This window comes from Stigmatopora argus, chromosome 13 (assembly GCF_051989625.1).
Source record: "Stigmatopora argus isolate UIUO_Sarg chromosome 13, RoL_Sarg_1.0, whole genome shotgun sequence".
Taxonomy (NCBI): Eukaryota; Metazoa; Chordata; class Actinopteri; order Syngnathiformes; family Syngnathidae; genus Stigmatopora; species Stigmatopora argus.
In genome coordinates, this window is record NC_135399.1 from 16324511 (window position 1) to 16347923 (window position 23413).

Genomic DNA, 23413 nt, shown 5'->3' on the forward strand with positions numbered 1-23413 from the left:
CAAGAACCGTTTTGGACAACCATGGCGTAGTCAGTTGGACCAGAACCATGGCAAAATTTGCAGAATTACCCACCAATATTCTCAATATCGTGTGTGTGTGTCTGAGTCGTACATTTGCAACACACACAATTGTTGTGGATTGCTTGAATGATTTGAGCCCTGAAAAACTCTTGTTTTCTTTCGTTTTATAGTGATCGCTTAGTCAATATAGTTGTTTTTGTCCGAGTTGTTCACCCGTTAGCATAGCTGTCAACCTCTGCCAATTATTCCCCTTATTAATGATTGCAATTCCCCTTATTTAGCGATTAAAAAAAACGTGCAAATGCAACGCGGCACATATTTACTCACATAGGGCGCACTTAAAAGTTTAAATTTTTCTCCAAAGTGGACGGTGTGCCCAATCAGTATGCACTAAATGAAAGATTCTGTAGATGTCGCTGTTTGATGTTGACAGTTTGACTGTCTGGGTACATTGCTTACTGACGCGCTATATTTGTATAGTGAAAAGGGCATAAGTGACTGACCCACGATGACGTTTTCGTCTGCTACCAGCGACCGAGACGATCGTGATTAGAGCCAAAATGGGTAAAACCAGTTCGGTTTTACAAAAAATATTTTTGAAAAATCTTGTACAAAAGTTGTTGTACGGCATACACAATTTGAAATAATCAAAAAATGTGAAAAATACGGGAAAAACCTATAAGTTGCTCGGCTTTTGAAGGTCACATGTGTGACTCTTTTTGAAACATCAGAATAAGAACAAACACATTATTCTGATACAGCATCTTGGAACCAGATAAAAGACAGACTGTTTTTTTGTGCCACAACTGAAAACAATTTCCCACTTTGGGAAGTCGTTTGTGGCTCAAAATTCCACAATCGGGTATTGTGCAACTCAACTCCACAATAAGCGAGCATTTTCACTCACCGAACAATTCTCGATCCACGTCGTCCACTGTGTGTGACCTTTGACCCCTTCCAACTTTCCCCTATACATGTACATGCATACTTAGCATTTTTTTCATGAAGTTGCAAAGACGGGACGTCACGAAAATGAGAAGTCAAGCCGGTAGCCACGGTGATGAACCCAGAATTATTATTTTTTTTTTCCATATGAGCATTGCCCAAGCGTCTAAAAACTCCATTGATGAAAAACGCTGACTGGTCGTAATGCCTGCGGTCAGTGCTTGAGTGATGACCATCAAAACTGCGGTCAACCACCGATAATACAATTTTGCGGCGGCTACGTTATTCGCCTTGAGCTTTGAACGCGTCAGACAACAAACAACATTATTGGTCGTCTATTTTCGTTCCGTTGAACACTGTCAGTTAAAAATAAAAAATAAATAAAAAAACAGTTGCAAACTGACTTTTGTGTATTATTGCGACAGAGGTTTTGAATTGCTGACTAATTGCTGAAAATTTGAATATATTAACACCTTTTTCAACAAAAACAACTTTTAAACAAAATTTGTCGCATTAAAAATTCAGCAGAATAAGAGTTTCAACAAGGATGTTTTGTGAACTCTAGTTTTAGTTTGTTTTTAACTAAAAGCAGATTCAACTGGCCTCAGTTTAACATATCAAAGGCATGACTTTGTCAGTAAAAAATGCAAATGTTTTGGAAAAGAAGGCCATGAAAAGCGCTTTTTCCAGTCAAAACTTTTTTGAACTTCTGAAGTAGATTTTCTTGTTCTTATTCTCCTTTTTTGTGGTCGCTCACTACTTCTCCGTCATTTTGAAATATGCTCGCTTTGTTTCACAGGCCAGCATCAATCAGTCCAATTATATTTCCTATTTATTTTTTGTATCGCACTGGTTAATTCAATGCAGACTTCTTACCTGCTAGAGGGCAGCCTTCAGCCTGTAGTAGCACACTAGTACTGTTTGAGTTAAAACAGGACCCTCAAATTGCAAAGAAAAACAAGATAATGACATTAATGCACCATGTAATGCACAACTACTTGACACATAATATGTACATCTTGTTTTTTTTCAACTGGTTTTCAAACTCGTTATTTAACCAAGCTTTGGAGCCTTAATTTTCTCTCCAGCAATGAAAATTTTTGGGCATGTGTCAGCATGCCAGCTCAAAGTTTTTCTCTGCAGTTGCTTACCAAACGGCCGTTGCTCCACTTGGATGCGCTCGGTTTGCTGGAATGTGTGAGAAAAAAAAATGAATATTTAGCAGCTGCTTCCGGAATGAACAAAGGCCTGGAAAAGATTTATTTTCTTTTATTCGGCTAAATTCTATCAACAACAAGAACAACAAGCACATTTCAAAATCCTAAACATCTCCCTCTAATGGAATTGAATTCCTTTGATGGTATTTCGCACCCAAAAAAAATTGAAGTCATGAGCAGACAAGTAGTGTCTTAACTCAATTACAAAAGTTGAGTAAGAGTAACATAAGGGACAGGAATTTCCTTCTTGTCATGAACGTGCCTATTTTTCTTCTTTTTTTTACCTCTTACACCAAGGATCTTGTTTTTTTTTCCTTCCCTGCTCTGATTGTCAAAACACTGGATTCAAATCCCAATTTTGTGAAGACCGAGTCATGTCTTCATTCCTATTTTCTTGACCTGAAAACAATGACTCACGAGCCCAAATCCCACTCGTCTGCTAGGAAAGTGAATATCATTTTAACCAATATGCGTCAAAATCTCCCCGTTAGAACGGCGGGACACCCCGAACCCGTCTCATTTCATGACCTCACCACTAAAACATGACTGGGCGAGGCCAAGCGGGGTAAACAGATGTTGCGTACAAGACAGACAAGGCCTCCTCTGTGCCGTGTCATGCTAATCCATGTGATTTTTTTCTGACTTATGATATTATTTTCCAATCCAATCGCTTTCCAGCGCATCTTTCAATTCGATTTATTTCACCCGCAGTGCAAATATGGCCCCATCCGTCAGCGTTGAGTCGCGCTGCGTGCTGAATCAATAAATCTTTTGGGGTTTTTCTCAGGCTCGCTGCCTGCGCCTTTTATTTACTTTTGACACACTTCTATTGAGGCGGCTTGTTTGCCAAGAAAGGCAAATAATCCCTATAAGAAGTGAAAAGACATGCCAGTTTACAAGCGGTGGAGTACTGTAGAATAAAGTCACGTAGACAAAGATTTTTTTTCTTTTCCTTGTTTGTAATGTTAGTCACTATTACAGTGGATGAATAATATACGCATGTTTTGTCGTGCTTATGCATATTTTTTAACAATAGCCAATGCATGTTAGCATTATGCTAGCAAGGTTTTTTGGGGTGGGCTTTTATATACAAAGGCTCTAATTAATGATTGTTTAATGGTGAGTTTTTACTTAAACTTCACTGGATCTGACATTAAAAAAATACTATATTTTTATAAGATATTGACTTTTTGCTCAATTGCTGCCAATTTCCTAGCGAATTTAGTCAACTTTAGAGCGCTCTAAAGTGCTCCAATCTCATCTTTGTACTCTAAATATTGAAAAGACACCATTTTTTTATCCACTTGTATTTGAATCCACTTTAAAAAGAAAAGGATGTCAATGTTGACTTGTTTTCAAGAGCTCCAAGTGCGAAAACAAGCCGTGCTGCAGCGTTGCAAAACCTCCCTCCGCACCAGATGTGGACAGCTGGAAGGATTGAGTAACAACCATTTGCATTTATGCGTACGCGTTAAAGCCAGCAGGGGCGACATCAAAAATGGTGCGTTTCTCCCGCCTCCAAATCTTCTCACTTGAACTTGGTTGGCTTCTCCGCAAACAGAAGGCAAGAAAAGGCCCTGATGAAATGCCAAGTGTCGCAAGATGCAAAGATAGGGAGGCCCCGAGGGCCCCTCGGAGGCTTGCCTGTCTTCAATAAACACACTTCCTGTGCCTTAAAGTGTCTCCTCTCCCACTTTTGAACAATTTAACGTGAGGACTAGCTTCCTTTGAAGGTGCAGCTGAGGAGTTATAAAGTCCATTGGCCTTCACTTTTATACAAAATAAAAGTGCTATAGACAGAATCTTTAGGATATTTAATGATCAAGTTGTCTTTTCACTAGGGAATAAATCCATTCAATCTACAACAAATATTCTATTTGAATCACAATGACTAATTTATTTCACTTAGAAATGTCCAAACTGTCTTAATGTGTTCCCAGTTTGGTAGTTTTCCTCAAATGCAAATGTAAATAATCATCAAATAACATATTTTATTTTGAAAAAAGAACCCCTATTTTCCAATACATTGTTGTACTGTCAACTTGAAAATATCTCAATTTCGAAAAAAGGGATTTAAAACTGAAAACGCACCAAACTCATTGATCATAAAACCTACATTTAAATGCAGCCCTAAACTAACTTCAGTATTTTTTTTTTATTTTTATTTTTTAACCAAGTCCATCCATTTTTGTAGCGAGTAAATCCCCCGGTCCTGCCCGCCATATCCGCAGCATCACCATCTGCTCTGAGCCGGGGGTAGGGCCGTCCGTCTGTTTCCACGGCAACGCGGCACCCCTCCTCCCAGGAAGCACAAAAGGGGGGGCGCTTTGTTTTTTTGCGGGTCCCACGTGCAGTCAGGCTTCCAGCTGTAACCCGAGCGCCCTACCGAGGGGCGCCGTAAACCGCACAGATTACGTACAGAACATTCCGTTTCCACCAAGAGAAGCGCACAAACTGGAGAGGGAATTAAAAAAAAAAAACGAGGGGTCACAGCGAGATTAGTGGGCAGAGAACCCCCACTGAGAATGCCACCCCATCCCTTCCCCCATTTTACATACAACAAGGTGACCGTGCAGATTGAGGATGGCGTCCCATCCCCCGACACGCCCCCCACAAAAAAGTGGGGTGCGAAAAAGTAAGTCAGCAGGAAGGGGGCCATAAAGCACACCAGCTAGCTAGCTCACTCAAAACAGATGCGGAGAGAACTTTGTTTTTGGACTCGCATACCTGTAAACCTCGGCCCAAGGTTTTCCTTCATGAAACGTGACTAATTACCAAAAACTTTGCACATCTAAAATAAAAGTGTGTGCGTGTGTGTGTGTGCGTGTGTGTAGAACACGTCTGTTGCAGTTCATCATTCTTAAAATGACATTTTAAATACGGTAATAATGAGATTGCAACATGCCATGTTAGTGAGATTGTGAAATAAGGTTTATTGCATTTTATAAGTATCCACGAAATTTGCGATTTTACGACTAAGAAACAATTTGGGAAAGAAAAAAAACATGCTGTTGCAATTATTGAGACTGGAAACCGTTTTTATGGCTTGTTGGAGTTTTTGCTGGAGAAGAAAGTGGCAGAACGAGACTTTTTGACATTTGTCACTTTGCTAGACGAGGATGCTAAATGTAGAATTTAATTCTTGACACATTGTCTATATTTACTTCTGTTTTAAGGTGTTTTATTTAAATCTAAAAACAATCCACTCGCTCCAACAAGTAGCAATACGTCGTATGTGGACATGTTTTTCTTTCTGTGTTTTCCCGTATTATTATTATTTTTTTTACTGCTAAACTATCTGGTAAAAATGATTGAAAATCCCAAACAAAATAAAGGCTAATCGTATGAGTTGACAGCTATGCCGTGTGTCAAAACAATAATGTTATTGTACAAAGTTATCGTTGGCATCCTTTTGTTGTGTCGTAAGATTTGCAATTATTGCAATAATTGAGATGCTGCAACGCATTCAAACAAAGTTCGACTTAAAATAAAAGAATTTGAGACGTGCCCCAAAAATGACGACAACAACAGAATTCTTACGTGACATTTTGGAACTGAAAACGAGAAGAATTTCCTGGCCATAAATTCAACTTCCTTATTGGGCCAATAATTAGATAAGATTGTTTGCCTTCTTTGATTCACTTTTATTTGTTTGGCCAAAGTCAAATCGGACAGGTGGAAGGACATTTGGAAGAATTTACACCAACGAATCCATTTTCTCTTCAGACACGTGCTGAGTCACCTTGACCGCTCAACCTTAAATTAATGTAAGATAATCAAAAAACATGGAAAGCCTTTTTGCGCCCACCAATCCAATCCGCAAGGCTGTGTTAGTCAGGAAAATGTCTCCAAGGTCTTCAAGTTAAAACATCCAGGGCGCATGGCAATGACTCCAAAGAATGTTGCAAAGTTTACTTACCCAGGGACGGTATGTGGAACAAACGTTGGCGTTTTGGGGAATAACTGACCCGCATTCATGAAGTTGTGTGCTCAACCCAAAGTGTCTTTCAGCAGGAAGGCCACTTTAACAAGAGGGTGATTGAGGAAAGGTCAGAAGAAGTCTTCAACGAAGCTCTTTGACCTTTAGGAAACACGCTATGGCATTTAAAGGGTGTCTTTGGACAAGAAAGAGAGAACAATATCTTTCAAAGTCCACTTGGAGACAAAGAGTATGATACCACGCCTTGCTATTCTCTTATAGCACTAACTCGCCAACTTGTTCTTTTATGCGGGTGTGTCATTGAGACATGCGTCCTTCTGATAGGCACGACCTCGCAATTTTGAGTCAATCCACTACACTGGTTGCTTCAAAGCTAAATTGCCAATTGACCAGATTTGGAGCGACGGGACTATTGCGCATGCTCACATGCTATATATCCCGCAGGCTTATTCATCACTCCTGACTTGAAGATTCCATCCACTTGATATTCTTTGCTTCTTAACACAAAACAGAAATCTGTGACAAGTGCTTTCAACTAAAACGCCGCCAGGCCGACAGCCTCGTCCAGCATCCGTATGATGCGGACTCTTTTCTTCTGGAATCTGGATTGCATCCGAAGAATAAAAGCTTGCCCTGAGGTTGACAATAGAGGCACGCTACTCTTGAACTGGGGGGAAGGGTCTTGCATTCCTCCACTACCCCCCGCTAATATCTGCAGCTCTTTAGATGCTCCGAGCTAGCCCACCTTATCAAAATGTCGTATTTGTCGCTAAAACAAATGATGACTGAATCGACAGTGCGGCTTATATGCGCACAAATTAGACTTGACATGCACGAAACGCCATAACGCAAGACCATGCGGCCGATATGGTCATTTATTTCAAAATAGAGATAGGATAAACAGATAAAACGCTTATCAACATTTATTTTGACGTGTAGGAATGAAAGTCAAGAAAAAAAATTAAACATATCTTGCATAAAACAAGAAAAAAACACTAAAAATATAAGATGGCACCACCATCTTACCTAGGGATGACAAATCAGACCACCACGCACATACTTCCTGATTATACTGCTCACCTGACTTCCTTTTTGAATTTGTTTACGTGCTAGCAACACCCTTTAGGAATGTGCAATCCAGCAATCGATTTATACAGAATCTCAGAAATAGCACGTGCGATGATTTTTCTTAAGATTTTCCCTTCAAAATAACACATTTGTCCTCCTACTAAAACCATGAATATGGAGGTGAAAATTGGGAATCAGGGGGCGGCTTATACACAAGAAATTGTCAAATTCAACCATTTTAAGGCAATTTTAAGGGTACTGCAAATAAGGTAAATATAAGATAATGTCAAGTTTTGACAATGATGGAGATGAGTCACTTTGAAGAACTCTCTGACTCCAAGCACACGGCTCTTTAACCTCGTTCGTCATCTTCCGAATCTCTGGGGAAAGTGCCGAGTCATCCCCAGGGAAGAAGCGCAGTGTTTAAAGCGATGCTCACTTTTTGATGGAGGGCCGTTTAAAGCTGTACGTTAGGCTATTGTGCCGAGTTGGAAGGGTGGGGGGGAATATTTTATATTCCTCAGAGTGCTGAGCTCAGGCCTCCGTCGAACTCGTGATTCACGGACGACCCGAGCAACGTGAGGTCGTAATGTGGGTCGTCAATCTCGGCGCACAAGTGCCGCCAACTCTCTCTTTTGCTTTACAAATGAATTTGCGACGCGTTACGCCTGATTCCGATGACATTACGGGAGAGGAATGTCGAGAATGGGTCTTTTACCCCAATGCTAATTAGACAGTAATTCAAGGTCTTTCAGAAAAGGACTCTGGAGAGGTCTAAAACCCAGTCAAAAGTTTGTTGTTTACGTCAACAAAATGCATACCTGTCAACCTCTGCCGATAACTGCCCTTATAAATGATTATTGATTCCCCTTACAAACCCCAAAAAAACCTTACAAACACCGTACGACTCGTACGGTGTTTGTAAGGTTTTTTTGGGGTTTGTAAGGGGAATCAATAATCATTTATAAGGGCAGTTATCGGCAGAGGTTGACAGGTATGAAAATGTTATGTGCATTGAATGATCATGATATGGTGAAATAATAAGAATTCTCCTGTTATAGACACCTGCTTACATTTGGGTGGGTTACGCCCAGAATGGCTGCCTCAATCAGCTGAGCGAATTGGGCACATAGAAGGAAATGGAGCAGCCGGTAAGTAACCTATTCTGTTGTTTTCTTTAAAATATTGCAGTGAAGACTGCTTTAACCAAGTGACAAAAGACATGTGGCCAATGTATTGAGTTGTTTGGGGTGCTCAACTGCAGTAAAATTTTTTGGGTTTTTTTTTGTGGCTCTTTTGATGCACCCATCAAAAGAGCCACATGTGGCTCCCGAGCCATAGGTTCCCTGCCCCCTGAATTAGCGTGATTCAAAAAACTAAAAGTTAGAAAATATAAAACAACTGATGAATATTTCTGAGGATGCACACACACGCAAGGTTGACTATATATATGGACGGCCTTTTTGTTCGCCAGTAGCTAATATGGGGGGAAGTATAGAAAAAGGAGGTTAGTGTTGCAGACGGGGGGGGGGGGGGTGCAGAAAGGAGGAGAAAAGGGGGAGCAGTGGAGCACCCACCCTGCAGCCTCCCCCTCCCTCTCTCTCTCCATCCACTAACTCCCTCTTTGTCTGAAAGCCGGCGTGTTCAGTAGAGAGCACACACACACACGCACACACAAAACGACACGACGCCGCACAAGGATACGAGCACCCCCACATCGAGAAGAGAAGACAACGCATGGGTTGAGCGGGGAGCCCTCTGTACGTTTATTTGTTTTTTTTTCTCGTGGGGACATTTTTATCAACAGGAAAAAGTCAACCCGGCGAAACGAACAGCATCGGAATCACGAGGTAAACGTTTCGCTACGAGGCGAACAAACTCATCTTCGTATCGATTGTGGGGGGCTTTATGGCAAACTTTTCGGCCAGGTAATAATTCATGTGATCAAAAAGTGGTTTTTTAAATTTATCTGTTTGTCTGTACGATGATTAAATTGGTCGTTTTTTTATGACGCTAAGCGTTTGGGCGAGAAGATACGGTAACTGCCAACTCACTCAAGAAAAGGTTTTTTTAAAGCTTTATTTGTCCATTTTTGTATTTATTTTAAACTCGGTTGATCGTATATCGTTTTAATAGGCACACAATTCGATGTTTACTCGATTAGATTAAAGTTCAAGTGGACGTTATGAGTTTGTGCCGTAAAATGTGATGGAAAGGCGCGAATTATCCTTTGTCTCAACGTACATTCCAAAGATGTCGTTGTTTTATATTACTCACTTTGCCGATATAAACCTAATTTTGTTTAATTCTGCGGTAGGGAAAACACGTGGAGCATCCAAATGGACCACGAGGAACATTCTGGAGAAGGAGAATCACATTTGCCACCTCTTTTTGTGCTAACCAACATACAGGGTGACCCCCAAAAAGCAGGCCCCGAATTCGGGTAGACGTCTGTATTATTATCGTTGTGGTTAAAACCGTGCAAATAAGAGAAAATGGCGTATTTTCCACCATTGGTTAGGCTTGCTCTTTCCCCAGTATGCAGGCCCCCACTTTGCCTCAGTCTGTGGTGGAATTCTTGACCAACATCCCAGATGTGCAGGCCACATCAACATTTTTTTTTCTTTTTCCTGTTTGGATCTTAGGTGGATTAGTCTAGGATATAAATAAGGACTTAGTCATCTTTGTTGAAGTCATAGATTGAAATCTTTGCTAAGCAACATTATTTGATTTTCCCAAAACTTTCATGTTTGGGAACACGATACCGCTGAAGATCATGGAATCTGAAAAAGATGAAAAGCAATGTTGAAAAACTACTACCGTGAGAACCCACACGTGCAACTCAAAATGCTCTTATCTCAAATCACCTTTCCACATTGGCGCGTAGTTCCATTGTTTAAAATGTGAACCTTTTTAGTTTTATTCCTATAAATAGAAATCTAGATGATTGTGCAAGTGGAAACCTGTGCTCTTCCTTGTAAGCCTCGATTCGTGGAGACATTTTCTCACATGGCTAACGTCAAATTGTCATACTCATACCTGGGGAGCGGTCCAACGCAAACAGCTGTTCTTAGAGTGGACGATAATACATCACAAACTGACGCCATTGGGTCGCTTTCTCCGTGTATGGTCACGCTTTTTAACTTTCTCAATCGTGTTTTGATTGGTCGAGATGGCAATGTGAGATGGCATTGAAGAAATGATCACAATGTTGTTGTTTTTAGAATTATTTTGTGTTCTTCTTTGGCCACGTGAACAAGCATTCTGGCTTTGTTCGTGCTTGATATTCCTCTAAACTTGTTCACTTGGCATTTTCGTTATCAGATTAAAAACTGATTATTTAAGGAATGTGTACGAAGGCTCGACCAGTTTTTGCGGACTCTACTTCAAGCTAATGAGAGCAGTGTTGCTTTAGCATTCCATGTGGAAAAGGTTAGGAATTCTAGACCTTGTTTGTAGAGCCTACAGATGGAGAAACCTGGACCAGCACAAACATGCTATGGGATTTCTAATATCATTTAGTACTTGGTCATATTCAGGACGTGGATGCAGTTTAGAGGTTAAAGCTGTTTTTTTTTCAAACTCATGCTAATTTTGTTGGTCTACATTTGTTGCTGCACATTTTTTGTTAGAATATCCATGGCCAGTTAGTTTGTCTTTACTAGCATTGATGTTAACATGACAGTTGCAGATCTTTGGCAAAGTTAAATGCCGTTTTGGTTGAATGGAAAGTCTGAAATTCTATTTATCCTACTTTGGTTCAGTTCCCGGTAGACTTCAACCATTTTTTTTTTGTTATTTAACGTATCTGATATTTATTGGTTGATGACCTTTTGAGAGAGAAGTCTGGCAAGTTTTTCAGCCTTCTATCATACTCAAGCATGACTTAATAATAGTTGTGTACTTGGACAGATCAAGACCAGAATGTTTTGTATCCTCTCTTTCTTGGCGCCAATGCTGCCATTTTTTTTACAGCACAGGCTAATTACCCCGTGGAAGTTATGAGTTTGGTCACGGATGGTGTGAAACCACAAGATCTCTCCTCTTCTATTTGTCATTTTTCATGCACGAGTTGCTTTCTTTGATAAGATGGCGGCCTCCGGCAGAATTCCGTGCCTGTTGAGTAATTAAAACGACGGCTGGTGTACAATTACAATTGGCACACGCGCGAGAAATGCTGAGAACGTTCAAATTGCACAGTGGCTGTCAATATAAAATGCTCTGCTTGCCGCAAATTGCCATCATCAAGCCAACTTGAATTCCTTGTGGCAGCTATTTAGGAAGCCCAAACTTAACTTGATTGGGTCTACAACAACGCCCTCTGGTGGCATTAACCGGAATTCCCCCCCTTTTTTGTCTTTCCCCAGATCTGAGAAGCTGACAGCCGCCGGAGAGTCAAGATGAGTTGGAGTTTCCTGACGCGTCTCCTGGACGAGATCTCCAACCACTCCACGTTCGTGGGCAAGATCTGGTTGACGCTGCTGATCGTCTTCCGCATCGTGCTGACGGCGGTGGGCGGCGAGTCCATCTACTACGACGAGCAGAGCAAGTTCGTGTGCAACACGCAGCAGCCCGGTTGCGAGAACGTGTGCTACGACGCCTTCGCGCCGCTCTCGCACATCCGCTTCTGGGTCTTCCAGGTGATCATGATCACCACGCCCACCATCATGTACCTGGGCTTCGCCATGCACAAGATCGCCCGCATGGAGGACGCCGACTACCGTCCGCGGCCCCGCAAGCGCATGCCCATCGTGAGCCGCGGCGCCAACCGCGACTACGAGGAGGCCGAGGACAACGGCGAGGAGGACCCCATGATCCTGGAAGAGATCGAGCCCGAGAAGGAGAAGGAGGTGGAGGAGAAGCCTAGCAAGAAGCACGACGGACGCCGGCGGATCAAGCGGGACGGCCTCATGAAGGTCTACGTCTTCCAGCTGCTCTCGCGCGCCATCTTCGAGGTCTCCTTCCTCTTCGGCCAGTACGTGCTGTACGGCCTGGAAGTGCAGCGCTCCTACGTTTGCACCCGCTCGCCTTGCCCGCACATGGTGGACTGCTTCGTGTCCCGCCCCACCGAGAAAACCATCTTCCTGCTCATCATGTACGCCGTCAGCGCCCTGTGCCTGCTCTTCACCGTCCTGGAAATCCTTCACCTGGGCATCAGCGGCGTCCGCGATTGCTTCTGCGCGCCGCGGCCGCAACCGCCTACCCCCCGGCACTCGGCCCTGGCCAGCCAGAGGTCCTCCATCTCCAGGCAGCCCTCGGCGCCGCCGGGCTACCACACGGCCCTGAAGAAGGACCCCTCGGGGAAACTGGCCTTCCGGGACAACCTGGCCGACTCGGGCCGCGAGTCCTTCGGCGACGAGGCGTCCTCGCGGGAGCTGGAGAGGCTCCGCAGGCACCTGAAGCTGGCCCAGCAGCACCTGGACTTGGCGTACCAGAACGAGGAGCTCAGCCCGTCGCGCAGCAGCAGCCCCGAGTCCAACGGGACGGCGGTCGAGCAGAACAGGCTCAACTTTGCCCAGGAGAAGCAGACCGGCGCCGCCGACAAAGGTGCGTCTTCCCCCCGACCGCCGTTTTCCGTACCATCCTTTCCATTAACCGTCTCGTTCTCCCCTCGCGCAGGCATACGGGCATAGGCCGGGCGCACCGTCCCCAGCCGACGCGGATCAGCGATTGGTCGTGAAGGAAATCAACCTGAATTAGAAAGTTTCTTTTTGTCTGTCTGCTTTGATTGTACGAACGAGACGCGGCGACTTCTTCCGGCTCCAGGCGTATCAAGTCGGTTCTAAGCAAACTCAGTGTTAATGGTGGTTCAAGGTCCAAAAAGGAGGAGAACAGTGGTCTCAACCTGACGTTACTTGAGACAAATGAAGATCCAAAGTGCGTTGTTATGTTTTTTTTTTTCGATGAACCTGGTACGTCTCCCTCAGGGCAGCTACTTATTTTTTACTTTCCTCCAATTTCATATATTCCTATATATCTTATCTTTTGTTATATGAGACCTAGATTTAGCCACAATTTAAGAGGTGGAACTGTTGAAAGTTCAGTCTAGTGCAACTCGGTTTGAGAACTGGAATTTCACTTTTTTTGTGGTAAGTGGAACAAACCAGGAAGGGTGCGACGGTGGAGGCACGTCGTGTTAAAAAAGGGTACTGGATGAATGATTGCATCATACAAAGGCTCTCGTGTGTTTTTATACTGCTTTTTGTTTTTATTTGTATTTTTTTTGTGGCAATGTTGCACCAGCTATGCTAACACTCTGGAGGTGCCTCTGTCCAAAGACAAACAACCTGGGTAATGCTTGAAAAACTCGGAACTCTTAATATTGTCATTTATTTTATCTATAGTATTGTCAAAAAAGACGCATTTTTTTATATGTATATATAAATCACTGCTGTCTTAGCTCCCCACTCCCTGGTTGAACCTGTGGGATGGAGCACATTTTGACGTTTTTGGTACAATTTACTTGTTTTTTTTTGGCCTATGTAAAAAAAAAAATCGGTACTTGCAGCACATATTTGTTTTCTAAAAAAGGGATATTGTTAATGTTGCTGAAAGACTGGCCGTTAACCTTGCAATCATATCAATGTGAATTCAAAGCCTTTTCATTTTGTATGTGAAGTACTCCCATTCAGTGCCATTTTGTGCCGACTCAAATTCAGTCATCTCAATGTATTTTTGAACAATGCTTTTTGTAAGATTTTGTACCTTTTTGTAATGATAGTTTTGGGGGTTGGTTTTATAAAATAAAATATTTTCAAAAAGTTTGTCTGCCTTGTTTCCCATGTGTAGTAGTGGTTTGAGGTTATTAGATAATATATAATAATCGGACATAGGCCCTGTCGTCATTATCAACAACAAAAAAGCCTACTTGTCATCACACCCAGAAACTGACGAAATTGGTGGTGCTTCTCCATAAGCTGCGTTTACTCGGAAAAAGACCTAAATAAGTGATAGTTGGTAATTGTGTTTTTTCGTGAAAATTGCGGATGTAATATCTAAAATCGTATTATCTTGTGTTAATTTATTAATTAGAGCAACTTCACATTGAAAGCGGAACCAATATTCCGAAGCGCAAATATGACCGGAATACTGTATAAAAAAACACCCGGACAAAAACAAGAAAATTTCTCCCATTTCATATTATTTTAACATAATTTCAAGCTCTATATGGGATTTAAACTTTATGAATTTTATTTATTTTCAATTCACTATGTATGTATCGGTACATCGACAAAAAAGGGGGTAGGAAACAAGTTTTCGGAGCCGTTTTATAGTCGGACGGTTGTTTAACAAACACCAAAAACACACTAGAGGTCGGTACCTGCTGCTGGTAAGTAGTTATTCCCCCAAATACTTTGTATTTCGAGTTATTTTTTGATAAAGACAGTATTTAATAGATATTGTAAGTCATATGTTTTTAAATTACAGCCGTAAGGATTTGATCATGCTATCGAAAGTTGATTTGCTGGGCACGAAGAAGCATCGGAGTCGCGGCGTGCTATTCTAAAAACAACGATGGGCGATCGATTGTCTACATAACGTGAAAATGCCACTATCAGACATTTTGGACAGCCTCAAGGACAATCCGTACTTCGGGGCTGGTTTTGGACTGGTCGGAGTCGGAACTGCCTTAGCTCTAGCCAGGAAAGGAGCCCAAGTGGGGATGGTGTTTTTCCGCCGGCACTACATGATCACCCTGGAGGTGCCCAGCAAGGACAAGAGCTACCACTGGCTCCTCAGCTGGATCACCAAGCACGCCACTCGAACCCAGCACCTGAGCGTGCAGACCTCCTACATGGCGCACGAGAGCGGACGTGTTCAAACCCAATTCGACTTCCATCCCAGCCCGGGAGACCATATCATCTGGTGAAATGCTAACCACTTGGTCGCTGGGCTGCCACTATTAAATGGAGAATAAAAATAATAATCTTGTTTTGTTGTGCAGGTACGGCCACAAGTGGATCAGGGTGGAGAGAACGAGAGAAAAACAGATGATTGACATGAACACCGGAACTCCGTGGGAGTCGGTCACCTTCACGGCGTTGGGCCGGGATCGAAAAGTCTTCTTCAATATCTTGCAGGAAGGTACACGCTTGAGCGGTTAGCTCCCTAAGGGTTAGCGCCGCTCAGTATTCGACCGGGCTCCCTCTGCGTTCCAAGCCAGGGAGTTGGCGCTGAAGCAGGAGGAAGGTCGCACGGTGATGTACACGGCCATGGGAGCCGAGTGGCGACCCTTTGGGTTCCCGCGGCGACGCCGACCTCTCAGCTCGGTTGTGCTGGAGGCGGGCGTGGCGGAAAAGATTGTCGACGACGTCAAGGAGTTCATCGGAAACCCCAAGTGGTACACGGATCGAGGTTAGTGACCAACTATTTCAAATGGCACAAATTGGGTTGTGAGGGGTATAACATATACTAATTCTCAAATTGATTAATAACCCCGTTTTGGGTGGAAAATAAATATGCTTAATCAAATTCACCCTTTATTCCCTTTTCCCAACAGGCATCCCTTACAGGAGAGGGTATCTGCTCTATGGACCCCCAGGGTGTGGGAAAAGCAGCTTTATGTAAGTTTTCTATTTTGTTTTTAAAATTATTTCTAGCTTACATCTTCTAGGTCAAGGGTGTCAGACGCGGGTTGGTTCGCGGGCCGATTTAACGCCAACTTGATTTCACATTTTAGATATAATATTTAGATATTTTTTTTATATAAATGGATTAAAAGAACTGGATTAAAAGCCCTGAATATTCAGTTTTGTATAGATCTAAAACAATGTTTATTTTAGCTTTTTTAAAATATATTTTTAGATTTTACAAAATGATTTTTGAACTAAAAACACAGAAAAAATGGATTAAAAAATGACAATTATTGATTTAAAAGGGGGAACATCAGGAAATTTAATATAATCTATACTCTTCATTTTAATTTGATCCTAAAACAGAAAGTCGGCACTCATGATTTACTTTCCCGGGCCACACAAAATGATGCGGCGGGCCAGATTTGGCCCCCGGGCCGCCACTTTGACACTTGTGTTCTAGTGGTAACACTCAAATAAATGTTGGTGTTTTAGAACTGCTCTGGCTGGGGAGATGGGCTACAGCATTTGTCTGATGAGCCTGAGCGACCGCTCGCTTTCCGACGACCGTCTCAATCACCTGTTGAGCGTGGCGCCGCAGCAGAGCATCGTTCTGTTGGAGGACGTGGACGCCGCCTTCGTTAGCCGAGATCTGCTTCCGACGGAGAGTGAGTGGAAATTAGCCCTCGGCTAAAATCTCACATATTTACATATACCATATTTTCACGACTATAAGGCGCACCGCATTATAAGGCGCACCCTCAATGAATGACACATTTTAATTTTTTTTCCATATATAAAGCACACTGGATTATAGGCGCCCTGTCTATTTTGGAGAAAATTTAAGACTTAAGTGCGCCTTATAGTCTTGAAAATACGGTATGTTCATTAACATGAATGAATATATGGCTAGCTTCGCTTTAAAAATACTGTTAAAATAGAATTCCTCATATTTAAGGAAGCTCATATTTTTGACTGGTGACTTTTTTTCCCCCGTTACGCAGATCCCTTGGCCTATCAAGGAATGGGAAGGCTGACTTTTAGTGGCCTGCTCAACTCTCTGGACGGAGTCGCTTCATCCGAGGCCAGGATCGTATTCATGACCACCAACTATATTGAAAGGTACTCTCGGAACGAGCCCGATCCATTTCCGCGCTTCATCCATCTTTTTTTTGCGGGCAAACAGGCTGGATTCGGCGCTCATCCGACCCGGCCGCGTGGACGTCAAGCAGTACATCGGCCATTGCAGCCATTGGCAGCTCAGCCAGATGTTTGGACGCTTCTACCCCGAGCAGGACGTGTCGGAGGGCCAACGTTTTGCCGCTTGCGCCCTGAAGGTTTGCGCGGAGATTAGTGCGGCTCAAGTGCAAGGACACCTTCTGATGCACAAAATGGACCCTGAGGGATCGATACAAAACATTGCCCAAATACAGCAATGACAAGATAGGTGGAATTATTATTATTATTTTTTTAAATGACTCTAACGTGAGGAAAAAGTGAGCAACTTTTGACGAACAAACTCAACTGATTGATCATGGGAAATGGCACATTAGTCCAATAATGTTTTGTGGGGAGGTTTTATGAATCATGATTAAAAATGAAATCAGATGTCATTAAAAAAAACTGTTCAGTTTGAAACTCCTCTGCAATTACTGGCAGTCCTCAAGTTATGACAGAATTTTTGGAATTTAGTTAAGATATTTTGGGTTAAAAAAAAAGTAAAATACATTCTGTACTTACCATTATTCCTGAGAAGTGGATAGAGATTTAGCTTTATTTGCAAATGAAAGCACCGAACACGAGTACTGGATTTCATAGCTGACCCCAACAAAATCCACTTGCCATCTCCTGCATTGCAACACCAAGTTTGCATGCGTTCCGAATTCACAACATTTACCATCATTATTTTTAGACAACATGGAATTGACTGACTCAAAATGGCATTTGCCGACAAATAATACGAGCTGCATCTCGTACTTTGGGGACGGAATGTCAACGTAGCGGGGCAAAAACAGCCAAGGTATTCCTAGATTACAAACACACACACACAAGCACTATGCACTAGGTAAGCAGAAACCGAAAACGACACACATACAGACCCAGTCGATCCGTCCGGTCTGGCTGAGAAGGGTTAAACTTTGTGTGACCCGCCCCTCCCTCATTGAACTCTCGGGTGTAATATAAACTCGCAAACATCAAACTATTTTCTACCCAACATGGCTGCCGCACGGAGAAGCTTGGTCGCCCTGGCTCAGCTTTGGGGGCCTCGAGAGAAGCCCCCGACTGCCAGGGATCTCCCGAACGTGGGCGTTTTCAAGTTTCTCTATCGCTTGGTGTTTCAGGGCTTCTATACCAGGTTGCACGAGCTACAGGTACAAATGATACTTTTGATTTCATTTATTTACTAAGGGACAGCACATATTAATGAACATATTTATATTCATGCCAATGAACATATATATGTAAATATGTGCGCTCATTTCCATTTTTAGTCCTTGTGTAGGTTGAAGACAAACAATAATTCATACTAGATACACACACACATAGTACAGTTTTAGACAGCATTGTGATTGCAATTTTGTTCACCTAATAGCCAGGCTTTAAGATGATTGGCCAAGAGGTTCAGAGACTTATTTTAATTGCGATTGACTTCCAGGTATGAAGAGAGAAGGTGCTTTGGCTAATTTAGCACTCTTTTTGAAGGGAACTACACAGTCACCTCTAGAGCCAGCCAAAATCTTCTCATGTGTGTTTGTCAATTGTAGTAAATGCAAAAGAAATGCCATTTGCTCAAAAATCTTGCTTTGTAGTATTTTAATGTGGCGTGGTGTGATGCCGTTGGATTATTTTCCTCTTGTATTGGCTCATCAGCTCTACGAAAAGAAACTTTACGGGCCCATATACAGAGACGGATTGAAAACGGTGACCCTGAACAGCCCAAAACTGCTGGAGGAACTCTTGCGGAGTGACGAAAAGTTCCCTTCGAGAGGAGACATGTCCTTCTGGAGGGATTATCGAGACATGAGAGGATTGGGATACGGACCTTTCACCGAGTGAGAACACACACGGCGTTACACCGGGAACAAAGTCCTGTTCTCTGGATGTCAACCAGATACACAAATAGGGGGGGGAATGGAGACAATCAATATACAGGTTCAGACAAATATGGACTGATCTGACTACTGGGGCAAGGCTATTTCTGAGTTTTGTTTTAAATGTACAAATGCATTCATGTTATTTTTCAAGAGAAGGAGAGCGCTGGTACAAGCTGAGGAAGGCGTTGAACCAACGCATGATGCATCCCAAAGATTGTGCTCAGTATGGGGAAATTCTCAACGCGGTGGTCGACGACTTCATCGGCAGGATCTTCTTTGTGCGCCAGCAAAGCCCTACGGGAGATTTGGTCCTCAATTTGGCCCACCATTTTTATTGTTTTTCACTTGAAAGTAAGTGCCTAGGCACGGTTGGGCCTTTTCTTGTTTTGATTCAAAAATCATTCACTATGAAGTTAACATCTTCTTTTTTGCGGGTCCGGCCAAATGTCTTTTCGTTCTCCAATTTTAACAAAGCTAACCAACTTTTATTCGTCAAACCATTTTTTTTGCAAATCAACATACCTGTCAACCTCTGCCGATAACTGCCCTTATAAATGATTATGATTCCCCTTACAAACCCCCCAAAAACCTAACAAACACCGTACGACTCGGTGTTTGTAAGGTTTTTGGGGGGTTTGTAAGGGGAATCATAATCATTTATAAGGGCAGTTATCGGCAGAGGTTGACAGGTATGAATCAATGTCAACAAGCTACGTTGAAATATTTGGTTCTCATTAATAAAATGAGATGAATATCGTCCAATGTGATGAATTGAGCTTCTTTTATGCTCGTTTTGTCCTGCAAAGTTTATTTTATTCATGTAAATACCAAGTATAAAAGGTACTGCATGTGTATTTTTTGCAATATATACCTCTAGCTTATTTTGGATTGGATTGGATAACTTTATTCATCCCGTATTTGGGAAATTTAGTTGTCACAGTAGCAAGAGGGTGAGAATGCAGATATAGGAAATGCATTTTAGACATAAATAAATAGGTAATAAGTAAGTTAATAAATAAAATAAGAAATAATGCAATGTGATTAATTGACTTTTTTTGCTGTTGCGATCGTACTGTAAATGCTTTTTTTTTGCAACATACCTCAGGATGATATTTTTTGCTTGTAGCCTCCCGATTTCACTCGTCTGAAAATAAGACGAACGGCCCCGATTTCCGATCTCGTCATCCTGACAAACTTTAAGAATACGTTTCTTCCACTCAGGTATTGCCACGATATTGTTCGAAAGCAGACTGGGCGCGCTGGAAAAGGACGTTCCGGCCACCACGCTGCGCTTTATCGACGCCATCGGCACCATGTTTTCCAACAGCCTGGCCGTGGTGGCGTTGCCCGAGTGGAGCCGCCATTTACTACCGTACTGGCGACGCTACGTCGGCGGCTGGGACGGCATCTTCGCCTTCGGTGAGGCGTCCAGCGTGGCCTCGTGATCTGAAATGTATGACGTGTGTTGACACGCCCGTCGTAAAAAGACACATTTAAGTAACTTACCTGCCTTTTTTTCCAATTCCTAAGCCAAACCATTGATCGACAAGAAACTGGAAGACATTCAGCGGCGCATCGATCGCAACCAAGACGTGGAGGGAGAATACCTGACGTACTTGCTGTCCAACACCACCATGGACACCAAAGACGTGTACGGCAGCATCGCCGAGCTTCTGTTAGCGGGAGTGGACACGGTATTATTATTATTTAGCATATTGAATGACCTTAATCAGAATATTTAACAGGACCCAAAGTTGTCCTAGGCTACCGAATCCTAAAAATGACCAAATATTTTCTTCCTTTTCCCTAAAACGTTCGCAACGCAGACCTCCAACACTCTGACGTGGACTTTGTACCTCCTGTCCCGATCCCCTGGAGTCCAGGAGAAGCTTTATGAAGAAGTTTCCCAGTTGAAAACGGTGGAAAACGGGACCCCGTCCGCCGAGGAAGTGACCCATATGCCGTATTTGAGGGCTGTCATTAAGGAAGCGCTAAGGTAAATCAATTTAGTTTTCCTCTTGTGATTTGCGGATGACCATTTATTGGACTCGGTCAAGGCTAGCAGTTTTAACCGTCCATTTTTCTGACAGGATGTATCCAGTAGTTCCTGTAAATGCCAGGGTCATGGCTGAAAAGAGTGTTGCTATCGGTGGATATACATTTCCCCAAAATGTAGGTGCTCCCATGCAAGCGGTTGTGATTTACCGTCTTTAGATCCAAGGCTAAAAGTTTTGAATTTTCGAAACAGACGGTTTTCACGTTCTGCCACTACGCCATCAGTCACGACGAGGAAACTTTCCCGGAGCCGTTCAACTTTAAACCCGAGCGCTGGCTACGAGACGGCCGCCAGAGGCCAAACCCCTTCGGTTCCATCCCCTTCGGATTCGGGGTCAGGGGCTGCGTCGGACGCAGGATTGCCGAGCTGGAAATGTATCTGGTCCTATTTCGGGTGAGTTAGAAGCCAAACGTCAATCAATCGACATCCTATTGTAATCTAATTTTGGAAAAATTATATTCATTTTTTTTTAATATCTAAATGACTGCTACTTTCTTTGGGTTTCAGACAATCAAGACGTTTGAGATCGTACCAGACAAAAGTGTCGGCGAGGTGAAATCTCTTCATCGTACTGTTCTCGTTCCAGACCGACCCATCAATTTACATTTTGTGGAGAGAGGATGCAAAATGCCATCTTAGAAAAATATCTTCCTGATGAGAAGAATGTAAAACCACCGTTATTTGGAGGTGAGCTTTCAGTGTCCGTTCAGTCGTTGTTGTACCTCTACTCGGCACCAAAGGACGCCAAAGCACAATTTTTACTTCTACTTCCACTCTTGGTGGTGACCCAGTGATGCCAATTGAGGAAAAACAATGTTAATATGTATTTATTATTTTATTATTCTTAATTAATCCGTTTTAAACAATGTTTCAATGGTTAATAAGTAAATTCCTGGCTACTGGAATGGATCATAAGACATCAACACCATGCATTATGGAGTACTATTCAGTTAAATTATTCAGCGCAGAAAAAAATGTTAACCTTGTGCAAGTGTATTTGTGGGCATATGTTTTCAGTTTTTGAAACAGTTCTAAAAATAAAGTTGAATCAAGGGAGTGTGCGTATGGGCTTTGTGTGAGGTTTGATAAGTATAGTTTGATAATGTTCCTAAAGAAAAATAAGCTTCCTGCAAAGGTAAGCGTCTTCCTGCGTGGCGATCTTTGCACAATTGCCAATTAATATGCAGACTCTCAAACAGGCGTGCGTGTGCAACTTCACCAAGATGAACGCCTGAAATGTTTGCTGGTTTCTAAACCATCAAAACCAGTACCAAATCACAACAATACAGCAAATTCCTGCTGTAATTGTTGTGTTTTAGTCCACCTAAAACGAGCACTGTAGTAAATCAGAGAAGACGTCAACGCTTCAAGGTAAATATTCCTTTTTTTTTCTTAAGTCCGTGTCCGCGTAGTTGACATTTGGCAGTCATAGCAACGGATTCTTTTGATGAGGAAGAACAGATCTTTCCAGCAGATCCTGCCATTTTTACCACGGAAACATTCACAAGGTAAACTAAATGGTGTTAGACTAGATCTCGGATTTGAAAAGTTGCGCTTGATTTATTGGACGACGAAATGGTTAAACTATGGCGTCATATAAGATGTCGCCTGTGATTCATTTGAACGCAACGCGAGCTCAATGGCCTTTTCTTTTTTCTTGCTTTTGAAGCGTGGTATTTTGGATTTCTGTGTTTTACAAACGTCACGGCGGTTTTTATGCATGTTGACACGTTTTCCAGTTGGAATTTGCCCACATTTTAAAAGTTTGTTGGCATTTGCGCACAGGTAGAACGTCACTGATTTGATTTGTGGCCACCTGTGCACGGTGTGGTGCGTTCATGTGCTCCTCCAATATTTGGCCAAGTAGTTGGTTGCCCCGACGCAATATAAACCCCTAAAAACATTGCTTTCTCTAATGAAAAAATATGTATTTTTAGACCGAGTCAACGTGGATCTTCTGTTTTCAGACTGGTAAGAGTTGGATTAGTGTTTTGATTTACCTGGCTACCATAGTTACTACTTTGTGTTTTACGGGCAGCGTTTAATGAGTGTTAAAACAAACAAATGAACACATTTTCAAAAGCAACTGGTTGATTTCATGTGATCTGGATCTATCACGAAGGAGGCAACAAAAAAGATGTCGAAACCTGAAATAATCAAACATTGGATCTTAAGAATTCAGAACTATACATTTCTTAGTCTTGGCACATGTTCAGCAATTTATCTTCAAACAATACAATTTAGTGTCAAACCTTAATAATCAGGATTTCCCTGTCGCCTATATTTTTGGGTAAAAAATCAACAACAAATAAACAAAATAAATGTTAATTTAAATACTTAAATGAAGTCTTACTTTTTGATATATAATCCATAAATTGCTTCCATAGTATTTCCAAATGTACACCATCAATATGTATCATTTAAATTAAAAAAAATCTATTGTAGCACTGTTTCAGCTTATCACCGGAGACTAATAAACTTGTGACGCTAAATAATAT

General features: G+C 42.3%; 4 protein-coding genes across 7 annotated transcripts in view; all 4 read left to right on the plus strand.

Moving 5' to 3' along the window:
- Nucleotides 1–8775: 8775 nt before the first annotated feature.
- Nucleotides 8776–13955, plus strand: gjc4b (gap junction protein gamma 4b). The gene is made up of 3 exons (XM_077617727.1): nt 8776–9041; nt 11559–12738; nt 12811–13955. The coding sequence occupies exons 2-3, from the start codon at nt 11592–11594 to the stop codon at nt 12822–12824; spliced, it is 1161 nt and encodes a 386-aa protein (XP_077473853.1). The 5' UTR covers nt 8776–9041; nt 11559–11591; the 3' UTR covers nt 12825–13955.
- A 457-nt stretch (nt 13956–14412) lies between these two features.
- bcs1l (BCS1 ubiquinol-cytochrome c reductase complex chaperone) lies at nt 14413–17402 on the plus strand. The gene is made up of 8 exons (XM_077617089.1): nt 14413–14521; nt 14620–15057; nt 15137–15276; nt 15352–15546; nt 15692–15755; nt 16260–16432; nt 16769–16886; nt 16951–17402. Exons 2-8 carry the CDS (start codon nt 14738–14740, stop codon nt 17201–17203), a joined length of 1263 nt encoding a protein of 420 aa, XP_077473215.1. The 5' UTR covers nt 14413–14521; nt 14620–14737; the 3' UTR covers nt 17204–17402.
- A 517-nt stretch (nt 17403–17919) lies between these two features.
- cyp27a1.1 (cytochrome P450, family 27, subfamily A, polypeptide 1.1) lies at nt 17920–21972 on the plus strand. The gene is given in 9 exon segments (XM_077616970.1): nt 17920–18136; nt 18636–18889; nt 18891–19210; nt 20081–20278; nt 20390–20553; nt 20686–20855; nt 20950–21031; nt 21108–21308; nt 21423–21972. Coding segments are annotated over 9 exon segments (1677 nt in total). The 5' UTR covers nt 17920–17980; the 3' UTR covers nt 21555–21972.
- Nucleotides 21973–22103: 131 nt separating this feature from the next.
- Nucleotides 22104–23413, plus strand: part of dnah7 (dynein, axonemal, heavy chain 7) — a 46613-nt gene continuing 45303 nt past the window's right edge. For 2 of the 4 annotated variants that reach the window (XM_077616967.1, XM_077616965.1), the window contains exon 1: nt 22824–22886. The gene's annotated coding sequence lies outside the window, so the exon portion shown is untranslated. Of the gene's footprint in view, nt 22287–22823; nt 22887–23413 lie in introns of those variants that run through there. The other 2 variants (XM_077616966.1, XM_077616968.1) reach the window with 2 other exon arrangements.

Coding starts and splice junctions, on each gene's coding strand:
- bcs1l (XM_077617089.1), top strand. CDS start 14,738: ATGCCACTATCAGACATTTTGGACAGCCTCAAGGACAATCCGTACTTC. Junction 15,058..15,136: donor CCGGGAGACCATATCATCTG/GTGAAATGCTAA, acceptor TTTGTTGTGCAG/GTACGGCCACAAGTGGATCA. Junction 15,277..15,351: donor CTTCAATATCTTGCAGGAAG/GTACACGCTTGA, acceptor CTGCGTTCCAAG/CCAGGGAGTTGGCGCTGAAG.
- gjc4b (XM_077617727.1), top strand. CDS start 11,592: ATGAGTTGGAGTTTCCTGACGCGTCTCCTGGACGAGATCTCCAACCAC.